Source organism: Thalia democratica, chromosome 3 (assembly GCF_965202585.1).
Source record: "Thalia democratica chromosome 3, ktThaDemo2.hap1.1, whole genome shotgun sequence".
Taxonomy (NCBI): domain Eukaryota; kingdom Metazoa; phylum Chordata; class Thaliacea; order Salpida; family Salpidae; genus Thalia; species Thalia democratica.
The window spans coordinates 37,525,214-37,548,057 of NC_139167.1; the positions used below are offsets into that span (position 1 = coordinate 37,525,214).

Below are 22,844 nucleotides of genomic sequence, written 5' to 3' on the forward strand. Positions count from 1 at the left end.
TTTCAACGATAAACCTGATGAGCCGGCATACTGCTTACTTTTCTCTGATGTTATAACCGTCGCTCTATATATAAAATTTGTTAATAAACAATTGCCATCCACCATGCATTTATCTCTGCAGTTGCATTGCTTTCGTTCCTCTGCCTAATTTTCTAACATTTTGCGATTATGAGACATCATCTGGCTCTTCATATTTGGCATGCACGAGTATGAAATTTTCAACAGTTTTCTATCGAAATTTTATAAGTGCATTTGGCTAAAGTTTCGGCTAGTAATTTCCAGGAACCGTTTACCGATTTTTGTCTCTACTGACAAATAAAATGGTGGCGTGAAGTACAGGATGTTTTTTCCTTTTCCATTTGGTGGTTTTATCGTTACCAGCGTTATAACTCAAATCGTGCTTGTGTCCTCCTTTAACTAACGATTCCTGGTAGTGCTGTTTCGCTCTGTTTAGTAAGCTCTCACCATAGATATAGTTGTCAAGCTTTTGTTGATGGGTTAAGGTACTTGGTTGACAACATCGAGGGTGGTTTGATTGAACATTGAGATAAGTCGCTATGTTATATATACTTATATAAAGATTTCAAACCGTACTAGCTGAAGATTAAAACAACTTTTTTTTATGATACGTATGTTCTGATTTTTTAAAATCGAATTTTCTTAATATGTTATATATTTATTTATAACTGTAATATAGATAACTATTACTTACAAATAAAAATGTAGCTAATACCATATTCAATTGCTTTCTTGAATATTAATATACATAATGTTTCTTGATTTATGTTTGTTTAAATAAGGCCTGATCTTTAAAATAAAGTAGGAATTTGTGTTCTCAAATCTATTTTTCTACACATAATAAGTAGCTCTTACTTAAATTCACAGATAAAACAAATCTAAATTTAAACTCGATGGAAATAATGTTGCTGCTAAAAAAACTAACTTTTCAATTGAATAGAGACTCTGATCTATTTTTTAGGCGTAGATAAATATGGCTTTTTATAATAAGATATTATTAAATGTTAAGATAATATAGAGCAGTTGTGTTCACCAATAGAAAATAAACATCAGATTTACAACTAAAGGATAAAAGAACGTGTCTTATCAGTTAAGTTAAAAAAGTAAATATTTTGATATGGTTAATTAGTAAATAGTTGTCCAAATTTGTTTTGTATCACCTAATAGTTCATAAAGATAAAATATGTTAATTTTTAAACTATAGTAATTATTTTAGGATAAAGAATGTAAAAATAGTTTCATAAGTTAGTAAAGATAATGACTGCTTTAACCTTAAGAAATTACACTTTAAGAACAAATGATATGATGTTAATATACTTTTGATGGTATTTTTTTAATCAGTTACTTTTTTTAACACACTCGATAGGCAAGGCCACAAATAAGAAACCCAATTTCAATTTGAGAGTAAAAGTTAGACAACAAATATTGTTTCAGTCACTGTGAAGTACTTGAGTCTTTAACAATAAGAAATTTAAAACATTATATCTAGTTTCACAAGTTAGTGTGTAAAAGTTTAAGTAGTTTTTATAAATTCTACTTACTATCGAAAATACTATTGTTTGTCAAAGCTGTAAGCAATTAAATAAACTTGTATTTTGTAGTAAAGACAAAAACTATGTAATGTTCGACTTATAAAACTTTTTTCTCAATCAGTTTGGCTTAAAATTTCAACAAAAACTTTTCTAAAAAAACATTAATATTTTTATCACCGTAATAAAGTATTTCCATAAAAAATCTCATTTACTTAAATAAACCATACAATAAGTAGTGTGCCACAGCTATTTTTGTAAACTTCTATTTTTAACGTTTATATCTTTTATAAACAGTGTTTTTTTTTTGTATTTAGCTTTAATTTGTACAAAACTAAATTTAAACTATTTTAAGATGTTGCAATATGTTAGCAGCTATTAAGTAACTATTCTTTAAGGTAAAATTTTGTTAATTGGCTACTACAGTTGAATTTTATTCATTTGATTTGGTCTTAACTATTATTTTGTTTGCTTTATAAGGCTATAGTAACGGTACAAACCTAACATGACTAGCAAATTAACAGTTTAATATTTTAAACAAATGCAAAATTTACAGTTGGTGTCAGACACTTGTTTGTTTATAACTAAGACTGGTGAAAAAAATACGAAATGTGCAAGTTTATGACAACATGTACAAAATTGACTTTCCTGAAAAAATGTCGACCGTACAATAGTGACTTTCTACTAAACTTTGGTATAAAGTTTTAACAAAATTAATTGCATATGTTCATTTAAAATACGTTTTTTTTTACATAAAAACTTTCTAGAAATATGATAATGTCTAAATTTTAATTAGTTAGTTTTTACATACATTAAAGATAGTTTGATAATGTAAATTTTGGCTGGTTTTCAAATTTGACGGAATAATGTCATTATAGTTTATGAATGAAAAAACTATAGTAGAAAAAACAATACTAAAGTTTGTTTATGAGAATTTATATTAGTTGTCTTTATAAAAAAACTTTTATTAGGATGAGTGGATAAACCATTTAGAAATTAAGAGTGTTAAAAAAAGCTCATATATACTTTTTAAGACAAAGTATAAAGTTATACAAATCAAAACTTTTTTACATTCTTAGTTAAGCACTATTTAGATTATTTTCTTGCTTTAAAAGCAAAGCAATCTATATGCTAATTTAAGAAGAGGAAAAAGATCAAGGCTGTGTTTTATAGATTTTTAAATATATTTTAAACTTTTTTTTTCTTTAAACAAACATATCATTTTAATTTATTTTTTATACGTAGCATTCTGTTTGTAATAATCAGTTATATAATATGAAATTAAATATTTTTCAAACCAGTGTAATCTTTAAACCTTTTTAAATATTTTGTAGTTTTAAAAAAGATAATGAACAGAAGTTTGACTTATATATTGTTTACTGGAATAGCTCTATAGCAATTTTTTTTAAGAAGAGTAGCAAGTGTAAAAAAGTAGTTTTAAGATATTTTTTATCTTTAAAAACTGTTTTGTTTCATGAGAATATATTATGTAAACTGAGTTCGTGAAACTTTTAAATTATATCTCTTCTGTAAAAACGTAGTATACTTTTCAAGGTCTGTTAAGTTATAGCTGTAATACTCTTTAACATTTATTTAAAAACGATTATTAAGTCGCTAAATCTACCATTTAGATAGCAGTTTTTGAAACTACTATATAACAAAACTCGTTTTTTAAATTTCATCGAGAAATGTATGACAACTAGCTTAAATAAAACACTATAGATTTTCTATGTTAAATGTTTTCAATAAAAACTATTAATGTTTTAATTTAAACTTTTACTTAAATATCCTTGACAAAAAAGTAACAAAATGTTTCAACAAACGTTCTTACATTGTGTTTTACTACTTCTTCCTAATGCATCATTCTCTTACTTATAATAAGCTTAATATTAACTACTGGATAAGAATTAACGGACTTTTTATTTAACTTTTGTATAAGTTGTACGCGATTAGGTTATTGAAAAATTTAAAGGTAAAAATATATTCAACGAACTAACTAAAAATTTTCATGAGTTAATTATTTTTATTGAAAATTTTATCAATACGAGTTGGGTTTTTAGTAACAAGGTTTTTGTTGTTAGCCTTTGAAAAAATAGCAATACTACTAGAGTCTATAAGACTAATCTTAACTAAAAATATCTATATAAAAACCTAATATTCAAATATTAAACCCTTTAAGTATTTCAATCAATTGTAAAAAGAAAATTAAACTTTTTGCAAAAATACCGATAAAATAAAGTATTTAAGCTTTTTACAATTCTACTTTATTTTAAAATTTGTGACCTATTTTTCAAGTATTTTCACTTCTGCAATTAGTATTGTTTTCTCGTTTTACAAATTAAGTTTTAGTAAACTTTTTAAGTCTAGAAATATTATTTACTTCTATGTTTATTCTTTTGAATATTAGACCTAGATTATATTTCATTTTAATTTTAATAGACAAGTTTTTGAGTACATTATGGATAAAAATTTCTTAAGTAAATATATAGCTTAGTTAATTTTCAGTTATTATTCTTTTCTATTATTTCATTTTATTGATTTTTTTATATCTTAAGGTTTAATAGTTCAAATTGAAAAATTTAATTTTTTAGCTTGTAAGATATTGTTTAAGCTACAGTATACGACTCGATAACTGAGGTTTTTTTCGTACACCAGTTCCTTAGACCATTTTTTTTATCATTCAATAAACAATATACATGTAAATTACTGATTTGTCGATTCTCGACATAAAATAATTAGGCTTTTAACTGAAAACTTGGACCTAATAAATTAAAATAAGAGCACAGGTTATGTTCTTTGTGTAGAAATAAAACATTTTTTTTCTTACTTACGTTGAATTTAAAACAAAAATTAAAAGATACAAGCTCTAAGCAAACCATCAAACATAAACCATTCTACGGTACTCAAAACTTAAACAAGTAATAGTAAACTATTTAATAAATTATTAAAACCAATTTCATTTAGTAATCTATTATATTCTCGTTTCTATAGAAGTAACAGAGTTTTTTTATAATAAATTCAAAGGTAAACTTGCATTTAGGAACTTGAAAGCTTTCCTTGATTAGGAAAATAAAACCGTGTTGACTGATAATCACTTTGCTTTATGATAAACGAATATTTTTTATTGTTTATCATTTTGTACAGCTTTAAATCTTATTGTAATGTTTATTTTCAATAAAATAAAACTTTATATATGTACTTTGCTCAATAACGAATTTGACTTTGTAGAAATATATATTTATAACAGTTAATTCAATTAATTACAAAAAAAGGCAAACAAAAAAAAATATATCCGGTTTTCAATTTATTGATTGTTTTCAAAAGATCCGATTGGAACCTAAGTTGTGGATCCGGTAGATCTGTATTGTCAGATTAATAAACTATTTCATGGTTGTTATTTGTCACATATTGTTTGTTCATTATCGTTTCATTACTAACTTTAAACTTTTGTTGTGTATTTTATTGAGCTTTACTATGTTTGAATACCAGCACTGATATCAGAGAGAAGAAATGCTAACGACCGCGATAAATGACAGTATTATTTCTAGAAAAAAGAGAGCGAAACAACATTTTAAGAAACCCAAACAGAAGAAATAAGAACAAAATGATTTATCATTTTATTGCATAGCTATGTTTATTTTAGAGTTTAGTATTCTGTACATAGTTAGTTTTTTAGCACAAAACGAACAACCATTTCGGCTGAAAGCGGACATATTAAGTTTAATTTTGAAGGTTTCAACTATAATAATAAAACCTTGTTTAAAAGAAGGTTTGTTTCTTCGGTTATACATAACTTTCTTATTTTTTCGATTAATATTTTTCTTTACCTTCGTTCTAAATTTTATACACAAATTTGGAAACAAAAACATAATGCGTAAACTAAAATACAGGATATTTGACAACATTGAAGAATTAAAAAATACTAAAAAATATAAAACTCGTAGTCTAGAAAAAGTCGAAATAGCATTTGTAACAAGAATCTTATTTTGAATAAACCAGATAAATTATTTGCATCATGTTCTCATTTTAGGAAACACAGTATAGTACGTAAATTAATTTAACTTTTTAAATGTAATCTTATTTACCTAAAGAACTTTGATTTTCTCTTTTATTTCAAAAGTGTCTTTAAAATTCTGCCTTTATGTAAGCCATTTTTGTTTTTAAAGTTAATAACAATTAAAATCGTTTTTGTGCATACCATATCTTTTTAAGAATAAGTTGAACACATTTATTATTCAAGCATATAATTAAACTACACCTGTTATAATTCGGATGAAACATCTTACAACTAACATTAATTATTTTTAATTCGTGATATCTACATTAAATTATTTGACCATTAAACTTCATATACTAGATTTTTAGTGCTTGATATTACTGCAAGGTTTAGGCATGTTGCGTAATGAACTTTTTGATTATGTATTACTTGTATTTATAAGTTTACTAGTGATTGTTCAACAAAAGATCACCTTGAATTAAATTTTTCCACTTATGACTTATTTCTAACAAAAATACTTTTTAGTTTAAGATTATTTTTATTTTCATAAAAAAAATCACTAAGACATAACAGAGTAAAAATTCTTCATAAGTACTTCATCTTGAAACATAATACTGTAGGTCCTATAAATGCTACGGCAAGTTTATAATCTGTAATAAAACTAAAGTAACGTTTGCGATACTGCATAGTAAGTATAACAGGGTAGCCGAATGTTTTTTGAGAAATTTCTTCAAATTTTTAAAAAGTCAAGTTTTTGGGTCTATTTTTTGCTTAAAACAAATTAAAGGTAAAAAACTGTCTTAAAATTACATTAAAAAGTACATGTGCTTTTTAATTAAAAAAATTAAAAAAAGCTATCTACTAATATACTTTTCTGTCAAATCAAAGTCTCATTACTTTACATGTAAAAAAAAAATTCCAGGTGTTTTAGTGATTTTTGTTAAAAACTCCAGGATTCCAGGTTTTTAGCAACTCTGGTATAAAGAAAAGGAATAGTTATTTTAGATAGTTGCAAGTTTTTACAAGTTCATTAAACATAAAAGAAGCTAATAGTTTCTACTAAAACTAAATGTTGTTTTGTAATTAAGACACTTCTTCTACTAATGAAATATTTACTAACTAATAGCAACAAAGAGAACGAAATTTCGAATATAAAGGCACAGTAAACTTATAGAATAAACTTGAAAATAATTCAAATAATTTAAAAACGAGTACTCGTGTTGGTATTTGATAACTAGTTTTTTACTGTTGACTTTCGTAGTCTTATAATAAACGATAAGCAACATCTGTTTTAACTTGAAAATAAATAGAATAAAAACCGTATGCATAGAAAATCAAATACAAAATGAAATTCACAGAAAAAAAACAAACTCTAGTTTGGCAAAAAAAGCTGGTAAATTTATGTGAGTTATAGCAGTTCTACGACAGGAAACTACAAAAAATGAACGAACCTAAAAAATCAAAACAATTATTTATTTTTCACCAGTTCTTGAAACTGGTCGTTGGACATCAACTCGAAAGTCTCGCTCTCGGACGTCTCGGAGCTTTTTATGACGTAATAGTTGACGCCGTTTATGACGACCGTCAGCGGCGTGCCGTCTTCTTTCAGCATGACGTTGTTGCTTTTCAGGAAAACTTTCATGCCGTCGTCATTTTCCACCTTCAAGGGCTGATCTTCTTCTGTTGAAAAATTCTCCTCTTCAACGGGCTCTTCCTTCTGAACGACGGACACCCCTGCGGTCAGGTCGAGAAACCTCGTCTTGCTCTCATCAGTCTCGTGCGAGTTTTCGTTGTGGGGAACTTTTTCGGTCACGTGACCGTGCCGTTCCTCGTATGCGGACTGGAACGTCGGCTGCAATCTATCGAGCAAGTTCACGTCAGCGTTCTGCACTCTCATGAAAGGGGCGGCCCCTCCCTGCAGGTGAATCCCCTCATGGTAGTTTCCCACGTCCACGATGCTGAAGTCGATGCCCTCCACGACCTCCTCCTCAACTTTGACAGGTTGCTGTGACGTCACAAACGGAAGGTGTGAGTCGTCGTGGAAGACGGATAGCTCGTATGTTTTTGCGGGTGAGGGAATTTCCCTTTCAAGAACCTTTCTCTTCCTGGTGAAGCGCGTGTTGTTGGCTAGGTGGTTTGCTGCAAAATAAAAAAAATTATACTTAAAACTATGTTTATATTACCTACTTTTATATAGCACTCTTGATTAGTAACTACAAATAACATTTTACTAATTGACTACTATACATCTAAACAAAAAAAAAACGGTTTTAGAAATACACTATTGAAAGTGATAAAATCTAGTTAAAATAAAACATGTAATGGGATCATATGACCGATATTATTTTAGTATTAATCAAATTTTTAATCAGCCAGAATTTTTCATAAAATATGCAAACTAGCTTTTACAATTCATCGAAATAGGTAATCTTTTATAAAGTATAAAACAAAGTTTCAAAACAAAATTTATACATTTCAAATAAAATAAAACATAAAACTTTATACAACTAGTGTGAAAAAAGCAAAACTTTTACCTACAAAAACAACAGAAAACACTTTAAATACTTTGTTAACTACAATACACTAGTTATTCACACTGTGCTTTTTGATTTGTAAAAAACATTAACATTAGTTTTAAACTTTATCACTCATAACAAAAACTAACATTTTTCGTTGCTGTTAGCATCATAATTACAGTCTCTTTTCACGTAACGCTTCGATTTTCTCGTTTTGGACTTGCCCGGTTGAAATCTCGGTAGATCAATGGAAGGATCATCAGAACTTAAATTAATTTGCGTTAAAATTATTCATTCAACAAGATAAAAAAGGGGAAAAATTATTAAAATAACACAAGGTTATCAAAAAATTTATATACAAGAAGTAAGGAGCAAAAAAAAATTAGTACGACTTTTTAATAATCTCAGATAAACATGTTTTTAGAAGACGTCTTTAAAAATATTCAAATGTGTGCAACTAACTTCGGGGTGATGTACTTGAGTGGATCGAAATCTTCGTAAGTTTTTATGAGGTTGACGCTTTCGTACCTGTAAGACTGAAGCCTGTTGTTTCCGTCCTTGTCCAGTTTGTACCTGATACATACTTAAACAATTGAATAAAGTCTTCATACATAGATTTATTTGAACTTATTGTACAATAAATAATGAACTTTACCACACGACCATCAACAACAGTATCCGAAACAATCTACGACCGGTTTCGTCCTTATTAGGGCTCATCAGGCAGGAAACCGGTTGTATGTTGTTTTGGATGCTGTTGTTGATGGTCAGGTGGTAAAGTTCGTTAGTTATTGTTGATGGCGAAATATCTAAACTTTGTTGATGATTTGCCGTAATAAATACTGGTTTAATCTCATTGTACAAAACAATAAAGTATATATACAAGTTTAAGAAACATTTACATAGTAGATCAGATGCATTTTAAACTAAACAGACAATAATTTTTTTTTTTTGTTTAACAAAAAAATCTAACTTAATTTTAGTGAGAATATATCATTAAAATAAGTTAGGACAGTTAAAACACAAAATTAACGTTGTACATTAGAATTTATTTTTAATTTCCAACCTGAACCTAGTGTGACCGGGAGGCCACATGTACTTGTGGACATCGATGAGGTGGTTGGTCAGTTTCGACCCGCATTCGTACTCCGCCTCGCAAATGTGACAAACCCACTTTGCACCCGGTTGCTGTTTAGGGGATTAAAGTTTATACTATTTTATAAATAGTATTTAAATATTTCCAAGCCGTCTATGGCTCTTTTTTTAGAATATATACATAATTAAATTATAAAAATAAAGGAAATATGCAAAAACAAATTTTAATCTAAAAAAATATTATATGTGATATAGCGTAAATCTAATTAAAAAAACTTTTTTGTTGTTTCAAAAATTTTAAAATTGTGTGAAATAAAATACTTAACTAATAAACGCTGATAAACAATTTTGTTAAAATGGTTATGTAAAACTAAATAATTATTCTTAAACAACTAATGGAAGCTTGAAACAGAAAAAAATTTGTTAAACTTATATTTTAGAATCTAATTATGTTGATTAAGTTGAGTTACTAACTCCTACATTTGCTCCTTTTCAACCAGAGGCAGATTTAGAAACAAACTTAAACTTCTAATCCTATCAATGAGAAAAAAAATGAACAAACATTGTGCTTGGTTCTCATGTGCAGATCGAGGTTCTGCTGTGTTCGCACGGTGTAATTGCACCCTTCCACCTGGCACTTGAACGTGGCGTGCGTCTTGTGGAAGTTCACGTGAGTTCGCAGGTCGTACATCGTCTTCGCGCTGAAACAAATATTGGTTTGTTGTTGAAAAAAAAAACTCAAACATAAACAATAAATAAAACTTGAGTGACTAATTAGAAACATGTTTTTAATCAATAAAAACTCATATTTCAGATAATCAAAATATATTTGTTATTTGTCAAGATTTTGTTTAAAAAAAATATTTTTTTACTAAATCTAACCATTTTAAATCTAATAAGTTACTTATTTTACTTATGTTCAATTAAATTTAGTTAAGAAAGCAAAGTTTTAAAATATTATCAAGAAAGAAATTAGTTTCTAAATTAAGGTTAAAATAAGTTGAAAATCTTGATTTCTTTTAATTTTAATTTTTAAACTTCATATTAAAGTGCTAAGAATACAGTTTACAGTATTAGAGATATTTAAAAATGCTCAAAAGTATAAGCAGTATAATATTGTAGACATTTAAAATAATTAGAAAATTATAATAATAACAAAATTTATAAACTTAACATTAGATAAAATCAAGCATACTTCTTAACTTAACCTAAAATACTTACTCGACAGTTGTAACCAAACAAGTTTAGATATTACAGCCTGTTAAAAGGCGTCAAGTATATTTTTTTCATTAGTAAAATATTTAATCTCGTTTCCTTAAACTTATTTTTTTATTAGCAACTAAGAATACTAGTAATCTAAATATGCTAACGTGTAGTCGCAGTACATGCACTTGAAAGGTCGGTGGTTCGAGTGCTTGTACTTCATGTGGTGCTTCACCGCAGACGGATTCGGGCATGTCATCTCGCACAGTGGACATTTGTAATTGTTTACTGAAATAAGTGTTAAAAACATTGATTTGTTATAAAAAATAAGTTAAATTTTTGTATAATTAAATATTTTTACTCAGTCTGTAGTAGTATTAAAAAACAATAAACAATTATTGCCAAATTTGTTCTGTTTTTATTTTTGAGGACTAAAAATTCCTTAAAAGAAATAAACTGCTTTTAATAAAAAATATAAATAATAAATACTTAGCTATATTCTAATAACAAAATAAACATTACCATGGTGCCTGACGTGGTCCTTCAAAAGTCTTTCGGTGGCAAAAGTGCGCGAGCAGTGGGTGCACTGGTACTGGTGTGCTGTTGGTGAGTACTTAAGTTAATTTCAGTAAACATTAATGTGCTTTTAATTAAAATCAGTATTGTCAACAAACTGTTACAAACAATATCAACTACGACAAATAAATAATAAGGTTATGTTTACTGATTCATTTTTTCATATACTAATACTACTAGGGATTTACTTTGCTCAACTTTTGCTTAACTCATCTTTTGGTAAGTATTAAAGTTATTTGTAATGTTCAACCAATCAAAATCAGTATTATCAACAAAAACTTAAACACGACAAATACATCTACGACAAAAAATTATAAGGTTATGTTAACTGATTTCTTTTTCATATAATACCAGAGATTTGCTTTGCTCAACTTATTCAACAAATTTATTAATCATCAAAAATCACGTCAAACAAACTTTTTGAGTCGGACTGGCGGAAAATGTGGTCCATGAACTTGGTTTTGTTCACGTACAAGTTGCCGCAGTCGGGGCAGGCGAACATGCGCTCCTTGGTGTGCGTCCGCAGGTGGTCCTTCAGCTTGGACTTGGCCAGGGAGGGCTTCACATTGGGCTTGCGGACGTGGTAGTAGTTGCAACCTGCAAGTTTATTTATATATATATATTTATTTATTTATTTATTTATTTATTTATATATATGTAATAAAATATGTGTAGATTTTTATCTATACATTTGAACAATTTTATATCTACTTAAGTCATTTTTTAGGTTTAAAAAATATTGTTCAAAATATGCAGTTATACAACTTAGTTAGTAGACTTCTTCATCATAATTTTTGCTATAGTTAATATTCATAGCTCTCAAACCCGTTATTTGAGGCATATTTAATACACTATATAGCTTAAGTGATTTAAAAATGCTTCAGCCATATTATTTTTGTCAATTTGAAAGTTTAAATATTAGATATATATTTTTTTTAATTTATTTTTGGTACCACTAGCAAAAAAAAAAATATTTATAAAAAAAATATTTGAAATTAAAAGCTTATGATTCAATAAACTTCGGCTAACCAGTAAAACTCTTTAAAATACCAAATTATTAACGCCTTTAGCAATTTTTTTTCATCTAAACAGGACAAACCTTTCCATTGACACCTGTAAATTTCCTCTCCGTTCTGAAGTGTCTCCATTGCGGCGCCGAGCCCATGTACTTGGTAGACGTGATCGTAAAACAGGTCCGGTATGTCCCAAACCTGCGCATTTGCTGCGTATAAACAACTGTCTTGTATTTTAATATTTAGAAAATAATAAAACTTCAAAGTTTTTTTTTTTTACTTTTTACACGTTTTTTACGAAAAAAAAACTATTATTTGACAATAAATTCATACAAAGCTTGGTTTATTTTAGTTACATAACATATAAAGTATAAGTTTTCTTGCTTAAATCTAAATTTAAATTGTAAAGGTAGTTTGAATAGCTTGAAATTACATATAATAATTTAGTGCTTTTTTACATAATTTAAATTCTATTATAATTTACTATCAAGCTCTACTAATTCCTTGTCATGAAATTGTACTAACATCATTTAATATAAAATTGGTGTAAAAATTCAAACTACTTGGTTAGAGTAAAAAAAAACTTGAAGTTTCTATTTTTATTTATTTAACAAGTGTGGTCTTATTGGAATGCTATTTTTTATATTTCTTATGAATGTATTTGAATAAGTAGTAAAGAGCATTAACATATTGGTATGAACCACATTTATTTTTTATTAGAAATTGGTTTAACAAAAAAAAATCATGTACTATTTACACCACAGGATATAGTTGTTTATAGCAATATCTAGCTCAGACTTTTCCAAACTCATTTTCATAATCGACTAATTAGAAGAAAGTTTAAAAATTAATAGCCCCGCCCCTTTGTTAGTTAAGTATTGCTCCTTTACTAGAAAACAAATAATTTAATTTTTCGCTCCTTCATTACTTATTCGCCCATGGTAGCTAAAACTGCCCCAAAGGTAGCGATTTTGACAACTTTAAGAGACCTTGGTCTAGTTAATTAATATTTATGGTGTATTTTTGTAAAATTGTACACTTAAAACGAAAGTAAAAAAAAATTGTAAGTTATACAAAAGTCAAATTAAAAAACTTCATATTTCTCATTACTGATACTAATTTGTTTACTTTTAAAGCCATATGTAAGTCAAGGCTTTTTTATTTATAATTGCACTGTAAGCCAAACGAAATTATAAATTACCTTTTAACTAATATAAAGAATTCATTTAATTTTAAACTATAGCTACTTTTGTAAAAACTTTGTATTTAAAGATAAAAACCGCAATATTTTCATTTGTAATATTCTCAATAGTTTACATTATATATCTGTTTTTTTATTATTTCAGCTAACGACTTAAAAAAAATGTGACCAAAACTATCAAATATCCAAATTATAAAAATAACTTTTACACTTAATTTCTAAATTTTCAAAACTAATTTAATATTGAAAACTTGAATAATATTGATTTAAAATTGTAAGAGGAAGTAAAATTGAAAGTTTAATTTTGTTTCATTTCTTAGCGTTGACCTTAAATACATGATCTCACAAACTTCGACGCCTCATACGTTGAAAACTAATTTGTATTTAGATGCTGAGATAAAAAATATATATTCAATACACTAACGCCTAAACAAAAGTAAAACTTAAGGCTATCAAAGAACTGTATAAACAAAATTGTTTAGAAATTTTTGATTTCTTTTTTAATTTTTCATTAGTTAGTATCATTTTTCCTGAAATTTTCAAATCAACGACTTTTGGGCCACCTGGGTTTGCGAAAAATATAATGTGAAGCTACTAAAAAATCAGAGTCTAACAATTAAACCTTTTAATTCATGATATTATTCACAATCAGTTTATATCAATTGAAATTTTAAATATATATAAACAACTTAAAATTTTTTGGCTTAGTAAAATATTTATCAATTACAAATAAATAAGAAAATTAATTTAGTTTTTCTAGAATTTATATTTTCTGTTATAAGATTTAGACTTTGTTTTAAGATTCTGTATTGTAATTTGAAATTAAACTTGTATAAAACATTGCTTATAACACCCTGCTGAATTATTTTTGAACAATTGAATTAGACTATTAACAATGGTATACAAATCAATTACTTATCTTAATTACTGAATTTTTGTCAAATATTGCTTTAAATGTTTTACATTGTTGTTTAGTTTTAAGCAAGTAAGTTTTATAATGCTTTTTGATCAAAAACTAGTATTGAAAAATAATTGGTAAGTCAGTGCTCAATAATCAGTTTTTAATTAACTTAGTTATTTTATTTTGTTTTAAAGAGCTTATATGTACTTAAAAATTGACAACACAAAAATAAAAGTAAGACCATAAAAAAATAACTATAAATAACCAAAAGAAAAAGAAAAAAGGTATAAATGAATTTAATTAAGTATGAGAAAACTATACCAATTTAGCTGAAATTATAACTTTAGAAATAATTATTCTACAATTTGATTATAATATTGCAATTTGCTTTAAATTAAACAATTGAAAGTTCTCAACTTAAATAGCTTTACGGAGATTAATTATAGTTTAATTTCACAGTTTATTATAAGCAAAACAATGTTTTACTCTTATATTGAGATATAAGAGATCATCAGTTGTTAAAAATAAATCTGGAAAAAGTTGTTGAACAAACAAATGGAAAATATATATAAAAACAAAAATATATAATAAGTAAAACAAAATTAAAAAAACCCAAGTATTAAGAAACTTACGGTTTAATAGTATAAAACTAAAAGACGTAATAAAAGCTTATACTTTTCACTTGTAAATATTAGGTTTCCATCTTCCTTTAATCATAAAACCACATAAAATAAAAAAATTCTATAAATAACAAAAAAAACTCTTGAGATATGAAGTTATAAAAAAATTATTAAAATAACTATAAAATGATTTAGTGTATTTAGTACAAGTATAAAATACCTATTTATTTTTAAAAGTATTTTAGCTAAATAAACTTAAATAAATTTCTGATACAATATGATACATCATATTTCAAACATATATATTTCAACGATTATCTTTAGTGTGTATACAATAGAAATAAAATATGTTAGTAAAAAGTTTGTTTTACTGTATTGTATCAGAAATATTTAAGTAGCTGATCTATGTTCAAAACTTTTAATACATTTCTTTAAAATAATGATAATTAAACTTTCAAAGAATTTAAAAGAATAAATGATAATAACTTAAAAATAAGTAACATAACCTTCTAGAATACTAACAAATCAACATTTTTGTTTAAAAACAAAAGAGAAATTAAAGGTCAGTTTTGGTGATGTGTAAAATATTATTAGCTCAAGTCATTAAAATTAGATATAAACAATCTTACTTCATAAACATGTAAACCAAGTTATACCTTATTGCACCCATCCCATTCACATTCGAAGCCGTTTGGCAAATCAGGAATGAGATTTCTGTTCTGTGTTCCCTCGCATTTCGCCAAGTTTTCCTGTTTGGCCACACACTCACCATACCATTTAACCTGTACACATGCAAGAACAAAATATTTAGAACTTTTTCTAAGCATTTTGGATTTAATTTTTCATTTACTAAAAACACAAAATATAACAGACACAAAGAAAACTAAAAAGTAAAAAAACCATAACTAACTTTCCTCAATGTGATAATATTTTTTTCAATGTAAAACTTAGAAAAATAATACATAATTATAATTATTCGTTAAAAGTTTAGATTTTTAGATAACTTAAAAGCCATAACACTTAAATTCTTAAACTTTTAGGCAATGTAAAACTAATTAATGCATGTAAATCAAAAGTTATTTTACTTGGTAAGAAAGTTAAATCAATATAAAAAGTTTAGAAAATTATCTAAATTCTACATTTAACTGTGTGTCTAAAATTAAGTTCTACCAGGCTTAGTATATGGGTAAGCTTTTAAAAGTAAAAAGACTTATAAAATCAACTTTTTATTACACTTTATTTCAAAAATGCTACTTGCAAAAGTTAATTTTGTTATAGAAACTTTTGTATCTTCAAAAATAATCTCATTCAGTTTTAGAATAATATTTAATCTGATTTTAAAAACATGACAACTCGTGTTAAACTTAATTTGCTTTTGTTTAAAATTATTTTTTAATTAAACTAGGTGGTTGTAGTACCTTGTATGTAAGCACTAAAAATGTTATAATATCTCACTTTAGTATGGTAGCAGTGAAACCAAACATGACGGAGTAGATCATCACAATCTGTAGTTACAAATTCACATAAATCCCACAGACACTTGTGTTCCCCAGGTTTGACTGCAATAATAATTTCAACTTTTTGTTTACTTTAAAAAATATAATTTACAAAACAGACAAACAGTTTCATTTTTTTCTACTTCAAATGTAATTTGCTCTGCTTAATTTATCAAGCATCGAGCACAATAAAAACAAATTTAAACTATATTATAAAAACTAGAATATACATTGATTATTGACACTTATTAAATAAATAAAAAAATAATTTAGTGAAAAAAAATTCTCTTATATTTGCTATTACTTTTAAAGTTATTTATTTTTATTTTATTAAAAAATTTTATATTGAAAATCTTTTTCAGATGAAGTGTAAAAGTAAAACCAAGTGATTTTATTAAACAACTTCTGATTAACTTTTGCAATTCAAACAGTTTGTAAAATCAGTTTCTGAATTTCATTAGTTACAAGAAGAATATTTTATAATTATTAAAAAATAGTAAAGGGTCATACACTTCTACTGATGTCTAATGAGGATTCAATTTAGAAAAATATTTTCAAATACTTTAATTTTTTTTTATATTGTGATTTAAAAGAAAATTCATTACTTACCTAACATAAATTCAAAATATAGATTAGTTTAAAAAACTAAAAATATAGTTAACCGTGATTTATAAAAAAAAAAAATTAGAAAATGAGAGCAATTAATTTGTTTACCTAGATACTTTTAAAAGATTTTTTTGCTTTTTATTTAAAATATTAACTTAGATACACACATTGAAACAAAAGCTAAACACAAACTATAGTTACTTTAGATAAAAATTAAAAAAGTATTTTGAAAATTAAAAGTTAAATTATACTAACTCTGGCAACTAAATTTCAATAAAGTGCTTCATTCAAAATATATTTAAAAATTGCATAAAGTTTATATGATACAAAAAGCAATAAAAAAACAATTTGTACAACCAGGGTTCGTGCGCGAAACTTTTTTCATTTAGCCTGACTGAGACTAATTTAGCCTGAAATTTTTTCAAAGTAAGGAAAATCCCCTTTAAAAGTCATTTTAGGTATTGAGGGGTCTTGATTAGTACTATGTATTGTAGTCTCCGACTTCAACCAGCTTTATCTCATAAATATATTGAGCTTTAAAAATCTGCAAAAAGCAACTCATAGCTTAGTTACAACTCAATAAAATAAGACTAAATTGTGAAAAAGGTGATTGAACCCCCTATGCCCTTAACATAACAAATTCAGTGATTAGTATTAAAATAAAAGTTATATCTAATCTATTACTAGTGTAAAAATTTAATATATATTACTAACCACAGTTGTTCAATTTAATTAAGCACTAAGTAAAAACCTAATAACCAGAAGATTTATAATAAAACGATGTGCACTGTTGTGTTTTATTTAATACAATTTAAAATGAAACGCTTACACCAGTATTAAAATAAGTAAAAATGCTTATTATAGTAGTTTGACTAATACCTAAAATTGATACATAATTATAAAACCTAAACTCTAAATAAATACAGTGATTGTTGATGTCATATCAGATTTAAAAAGCTTACACTTAAATAAAAAAAACCTTTAATACTTTGTTCTTGTAAAGAAAAATTAGTTGTACCTAAAATTTGTACTCCCACAAAACTTAGTACTTATATCTTAAAGCTAAGTTTTAGTGTTGTGAATATCTCTAATAACTTTAAACAAACAGTAAAATATATGAATAAACTGCTAAGAGTTTAAATCTAAAAATTATTTGGTATAAAGCCTTTAAATTAGAAATTTAAACAGTTCAACCAACTAAGCTCTAAAAAACAGAGCTGATGTAAACAAATTCAAACAAACAGCTAGGTTGTTGAACTAAACTGTAATGTTTAAACTGTATTTCTTTTATGAACTTTCATAATTATGACGTATATAATCTATTCAAAACAAAGTAATGAAAATTCTTAATTTTTTTTAGAGATTCAACAAAATGTTTTAACCATTTGTTTTTACAAATACTGACTGATTTTGTCTTTAATCACTAAATCTTTATTTAGAAAAAAATTCACATCTCAATTTGATCTTAAAAAGATTTCTCAATTTTTTTTACCAAAAATGTTCAAGTATTTGAACTGAGAAAAACTGAGGTTCTCAAATTTTTAAACAAAAAACTGATTTAGCCAGATGCGCACAAACCCTGTACAACACATCTTTTATTATAATTTATTGAAAAGTTCCAAATAAACTAATTTTCAATTGTAAGGTTAATCTGAATAAAAAATAAGAACACTAGTACTAAATCTTTTAAGTTACAATTTTTTTAACATATTTGACTTTGCAAGAAATAATTGAAAGGATTTTTTGAACTAAGTATTCATTTTTTATCAACTTACTGTTCAATACACTAAAACAAAATTTTCAATTCATAAACTAGTATTTTGAAATTATATAACTTTATCATTTTATTTTTAAATGCTACTTTTTTAATCTTATCATTTTGAACAAAAGCTATTTAACTTGCATAAATTGTTTTAATAAAAGAAGTGTATGATATTTTGTTTTTCTTACAAGGTTATAAGATAAAAAGTAATAATTTTAACAAACTTAATTTTTTATCAAACTTTTGAACATGTATTAAAAGATATCAGTGTACTATTTGTCTTAATCTAATTTCAAACATTTTTTTTTTTGCATTAAGAGTTATTCTTCAAAAAATAAAATAATAATATTAATCTACTTTATAACTATGCCATTATTTGCATTTTTTCCTTTCCATAGCAAGTATTAAAACAGTATAATAATTTAATTTTAAATTACTACAATTGATGTGAAATATTAATTTTAATTTGTAAATTAAATATTGTTTTAATTCAAATAAGAAACCTATGCAAACTTACTAATTCTGTTTACGTCTGAAACATGGTTGACAAAGTGATCTTCCACATGTTTGTAGTAGACACTGGAATCACTGAAAACCTCTCCGCAGCCTTCCCACTCGCACACCAACCTCAACGGGCCATTCCTTACAGAATTCTTCTTTGTTGACAAACTCATGTGTGGCTTTTAACTTTTGTTTTAGTTTCTTAAGCTTTTTAAATATTATCTAAATCAGTTTATTTGTAGTTTTTTTAAATATTTTGAAAACAAATTTATTAAGATAAAATTGTGTTACCTGACAAGTACATTATTATTTGTTAAAACTATTGATACACACTTACGAGTTAATTACACACATTCTACTGAATTAATTTAAACTATCAAGTTTAAAATGCAAAAATAATCTTTTTTTAAAGCTTTTTAAAAATTAACAAATAAAAACAATCTTAAAATACAACACCAATAACATTTTTAACTCTTAAAATACTCCATTTAGTTCTAGATCATATTTGACACTGGGAGCTTGTATGGGAAGATTAAACTTAAGTTTGAATATAACTGCTAATAACAGTACATGTTGTTTTCTTAAGATAGGTTACTCTTCAGGATATAAATATGGGATGCAGGATATATAGTAACTTTGCAGAATATAAATAATTTATTTTAAAGTAGTTTACTGACCTCCACAAAAGTTTAAAGATTATTTCTTAACAATAATCTTTGTTTCAATCATGCAATGAAATTTTGATAAATAAATTGCAAAACTATTAAACACTTAAAGAGCTTTTAGATTTAATAAAAACAGTTAAAAAATAAATATAACTAATAAAAAACAAAGTAATTCAAAAATTTATTTGCTAATTTTGAGCATAGCTTAATAAACTTTATTTATATAAAGGTAAAAAAATGTTCATTATTGCATTGAGTAGAGTTTGAGGCTGATGTTTTTACAGAAAAAAAAAAGTAATGTGTGCCCTTACAGAGTAGGGGTCCTACTTGGACCTATGTAAATTCTCTGAATTAAACATTGCAATATTAAAACCCATTGGTTTAAAGTGTTAAATCAATGTATCAAGTTTTCTTTTTTAATCATCATCTATTGAAAAAAAATTTAAATTTAACAAAAATACATTTGTTTCTTGTCATATGATTAAGGCTCACAAGTATAATAAAGTTTGTAGGATGAAAAGCTCATTAAAATTAAAAAAATTTACTAGTATTTTTAAAATGGAATGTTTGAAAATCAATTAAAACCTTGATTTAACCAACTGTTATTCTAACTTTTCAAAATATCCATACTTACACTAATTACATTTCTAAAAAATTAAGTATGTATAAAGAAATCTAAATTACTTAAATTTATATTTTTACTAAAAATTTCTAATAATTACTTATAATGTAACACACTTGCTTTTTCCCAAGGACATTTTTATATTTGCAAAGCTTTGAGTTTGAGACTGATTTTTTTTTTACCATAATAAAACAGTTAAAAGCAAATTTATGTTTTTTTTTTGCAAAATATCTCAGCAATGCTTCACATATGCTGTTTTAAAAATCAGAAGATAGGGGACTTTACCGCGAAATAGTTTTCATCCTCAACATTCATAAAGCTAACAACATTTTATTTTTTTAAGACGCTGAGTAGGAAAGAGACTAACAGGTTGAGAAAATGGATCCAATTCCAATGTAAAAGTGCCAGCAAAAAAGTTTAACACTGTTTTAATTTTTTTTATACCTTTATCCCTAACCCATTTTACCAAAACATAATTAAAGTCAATTAAGAAAATAAATTTTAGCAACTAAAAAGAAAAAAATTATAAAATTTTATTCTTCATTTTGATGACTCAGCAAATACTAGGTGAAACACCGCCACACTTTAAGAAGACTCGAAAAAAATATTCAAAATATTCCTCTTGAGTTGCTCTTCTTAGGCAGGCACAACCTGTTAAGTAATCATTTTCCAGCCAAAACTTTGTATTAAGAATACAATTTTTCTATTAAACTGATGCTTCTTGGGTATCACTTCCTGCTGAGTACGCACTTTGGGCTATGTTCAATGTTCAAACAAAATATAAAGAGTACCTACAACATCCTTACTTATATGGCAAAAGTTTTAAACTAGTTATTTATTATAATAAAAAAATATAACTAATGTATAAACCATTGTTAAGTGTTCGCACTTTTCACAAACTTTATTTTGCTTGACAAATTGTAATAAGTTAAAAGTATTAAAATGTAATGTAATGTTTATTGAACGACAACAAAAGACGCTCAAAATATTCGGTCCTAGGACCTGGTGCACGAAAAAACATTTCGGCTATCGAGTCGCACACCACTTGGATACCTTTTAACGTCTTAAAATAATGTACTGTCAAATGTGTAAAAAAATGTTATATATTGTTTTATAATTAAAATATTTTTTAATTGTAGCTATTTATTTAAAAAACAAATAAAAATAGTTTTAAAATTTAGATTAAGTTTATAACTTTGAACCAGGGGAGGGGCATTTTCTTTTTTTTTTGAGTTGGGTAAAAACATTTTTTTTTTGCTAAAAAATACAGTAGTTTCTATTTTAACTTTTAGTAGAACGGTCTTTAAATTAATACAGGTGTATACTCAAACGTCAAAGCACTTATGCATTTTAGTGTTAGTAGGTAAATATAAAATCAATACTAAGTTGTAAATTATATTTTTTAGTCTTTTATGTATCCTTTAGTTAATGTTTTTTCAACAAATTTTTTTGAAAACAATGTCTCGCAAAATAATCTCATTACTTTCAAAATAAAAAGTTCTAAAAGATATTAAAGTCGTCTAGAAGATAATGTTATTAGACATTAACTATAGGCTAAAACTTAAATTGAAAACAAAACTATTTATAACTTTAACCCAAATGTAAATATTCAAATGTGAAATATTTTTATTTTTCAACCTAAATTATCAAATAAAATAAAAACTACCTTTTTAGCACAAAATATTAAATTTTTTTTTCGTAAAAATCCTCAGCGTATTACATTTTACATTATTTTTAGAGGTTGTAAGCTATAATTCAAATATCCACATGTTTGCTATTAGTATTGTTTATCTCCTTTTAAATATTAATTTAAAGTTATATCTTTTTTTCCTTCTTATTTTAGTAAACAAGATTCATAGTACATTATAAAACACAAAATTCAGTTAGTTTTCGTTTAGTTTTATTTTATTCATTTTATTTTGTTTAACTGATTGTTTTATTAGTAATTGTCCTGGACATGACTTTAAACTGTACCCAGGTGTATGACTCGATAACCGAAAGGTTTTTTCGTACACCAGGTCCTTGGACCAAATATTTGTGCGCTTTTTTTCGTTCAATAAACATAATTGTAAAAATTTTTAAGTTACTAATGCTTGTTAAATATGCAAATATTGTTAGTATGTATTAACTGATTTTTAAAACTGATGTCAAAAGAATTTATGAGTAAGAGACAACTATTAAACAGTAAAAAATTAATGTTTATTAAATCTAAAGAAAATTTTAGCAAATATTAAGTATTGATTAAAACTTGAAAAGAAAAACTTATTACAAATTTAAAACAATAACTAAAATGCCCTTAGTTACTAATAGTTTGTAGGTAATAACTTTAAATAAAACTTGACAAGCTAAGTTTAGCTATTTATATTTAAAATATCAAGATTAAAATTTTACTACTTTTGGCTTTAGTACTATTTAAATATTTTTAAAGAACAAAACTACACAATATTTTTGAAGTTTAAAGCTAACTATGTTGTGTTGAATTAAGTGTTGAAAAGTCACTATAGAAGTGACGTGGTCGAGTAA

At 25.8% G+C, this 22,844-nt stretch overlaps 1 protein-coding gene across 1 annotated transcript; it reads right to left on the bottom strand.

The window, feature by feature from the left end:
- Positions 1-6,868: 6,868 nt before the first annotated feature.
- LOC145832251 (histone H4 transcription factor-like) lies at positions 6,869-19,207 on the bottom strand. Its single transcript, XM_082939571.1, has 12 exons — positions 19,051-19,207; positions 16,125-16,228; positions 15,326-15,451; positions 12,034-12,145; positions 11,352-11,531; positions 10,881-10,958; positions 10,526-10,646; positions 9,718-9,856; positions 9,127-9,248; positions 8,523-8,633; positions 8,210-8,325; positions 6,869-7,683 (listed from the first exon to the last, which is right to left on the bottom strand). The coding sequence occupies exons 1-12, from the start codon at positions 19,205-19,207 to the stop codon at positions 7,013-7,015; spliced, it is 2,037 nt and encodes a 678-aa protein (XP_082795697.1). The 3' UTR covers positions 6,869-7,012.
- Positions 19,208-22,844: the final 3,637 nt, after the last annotated feature.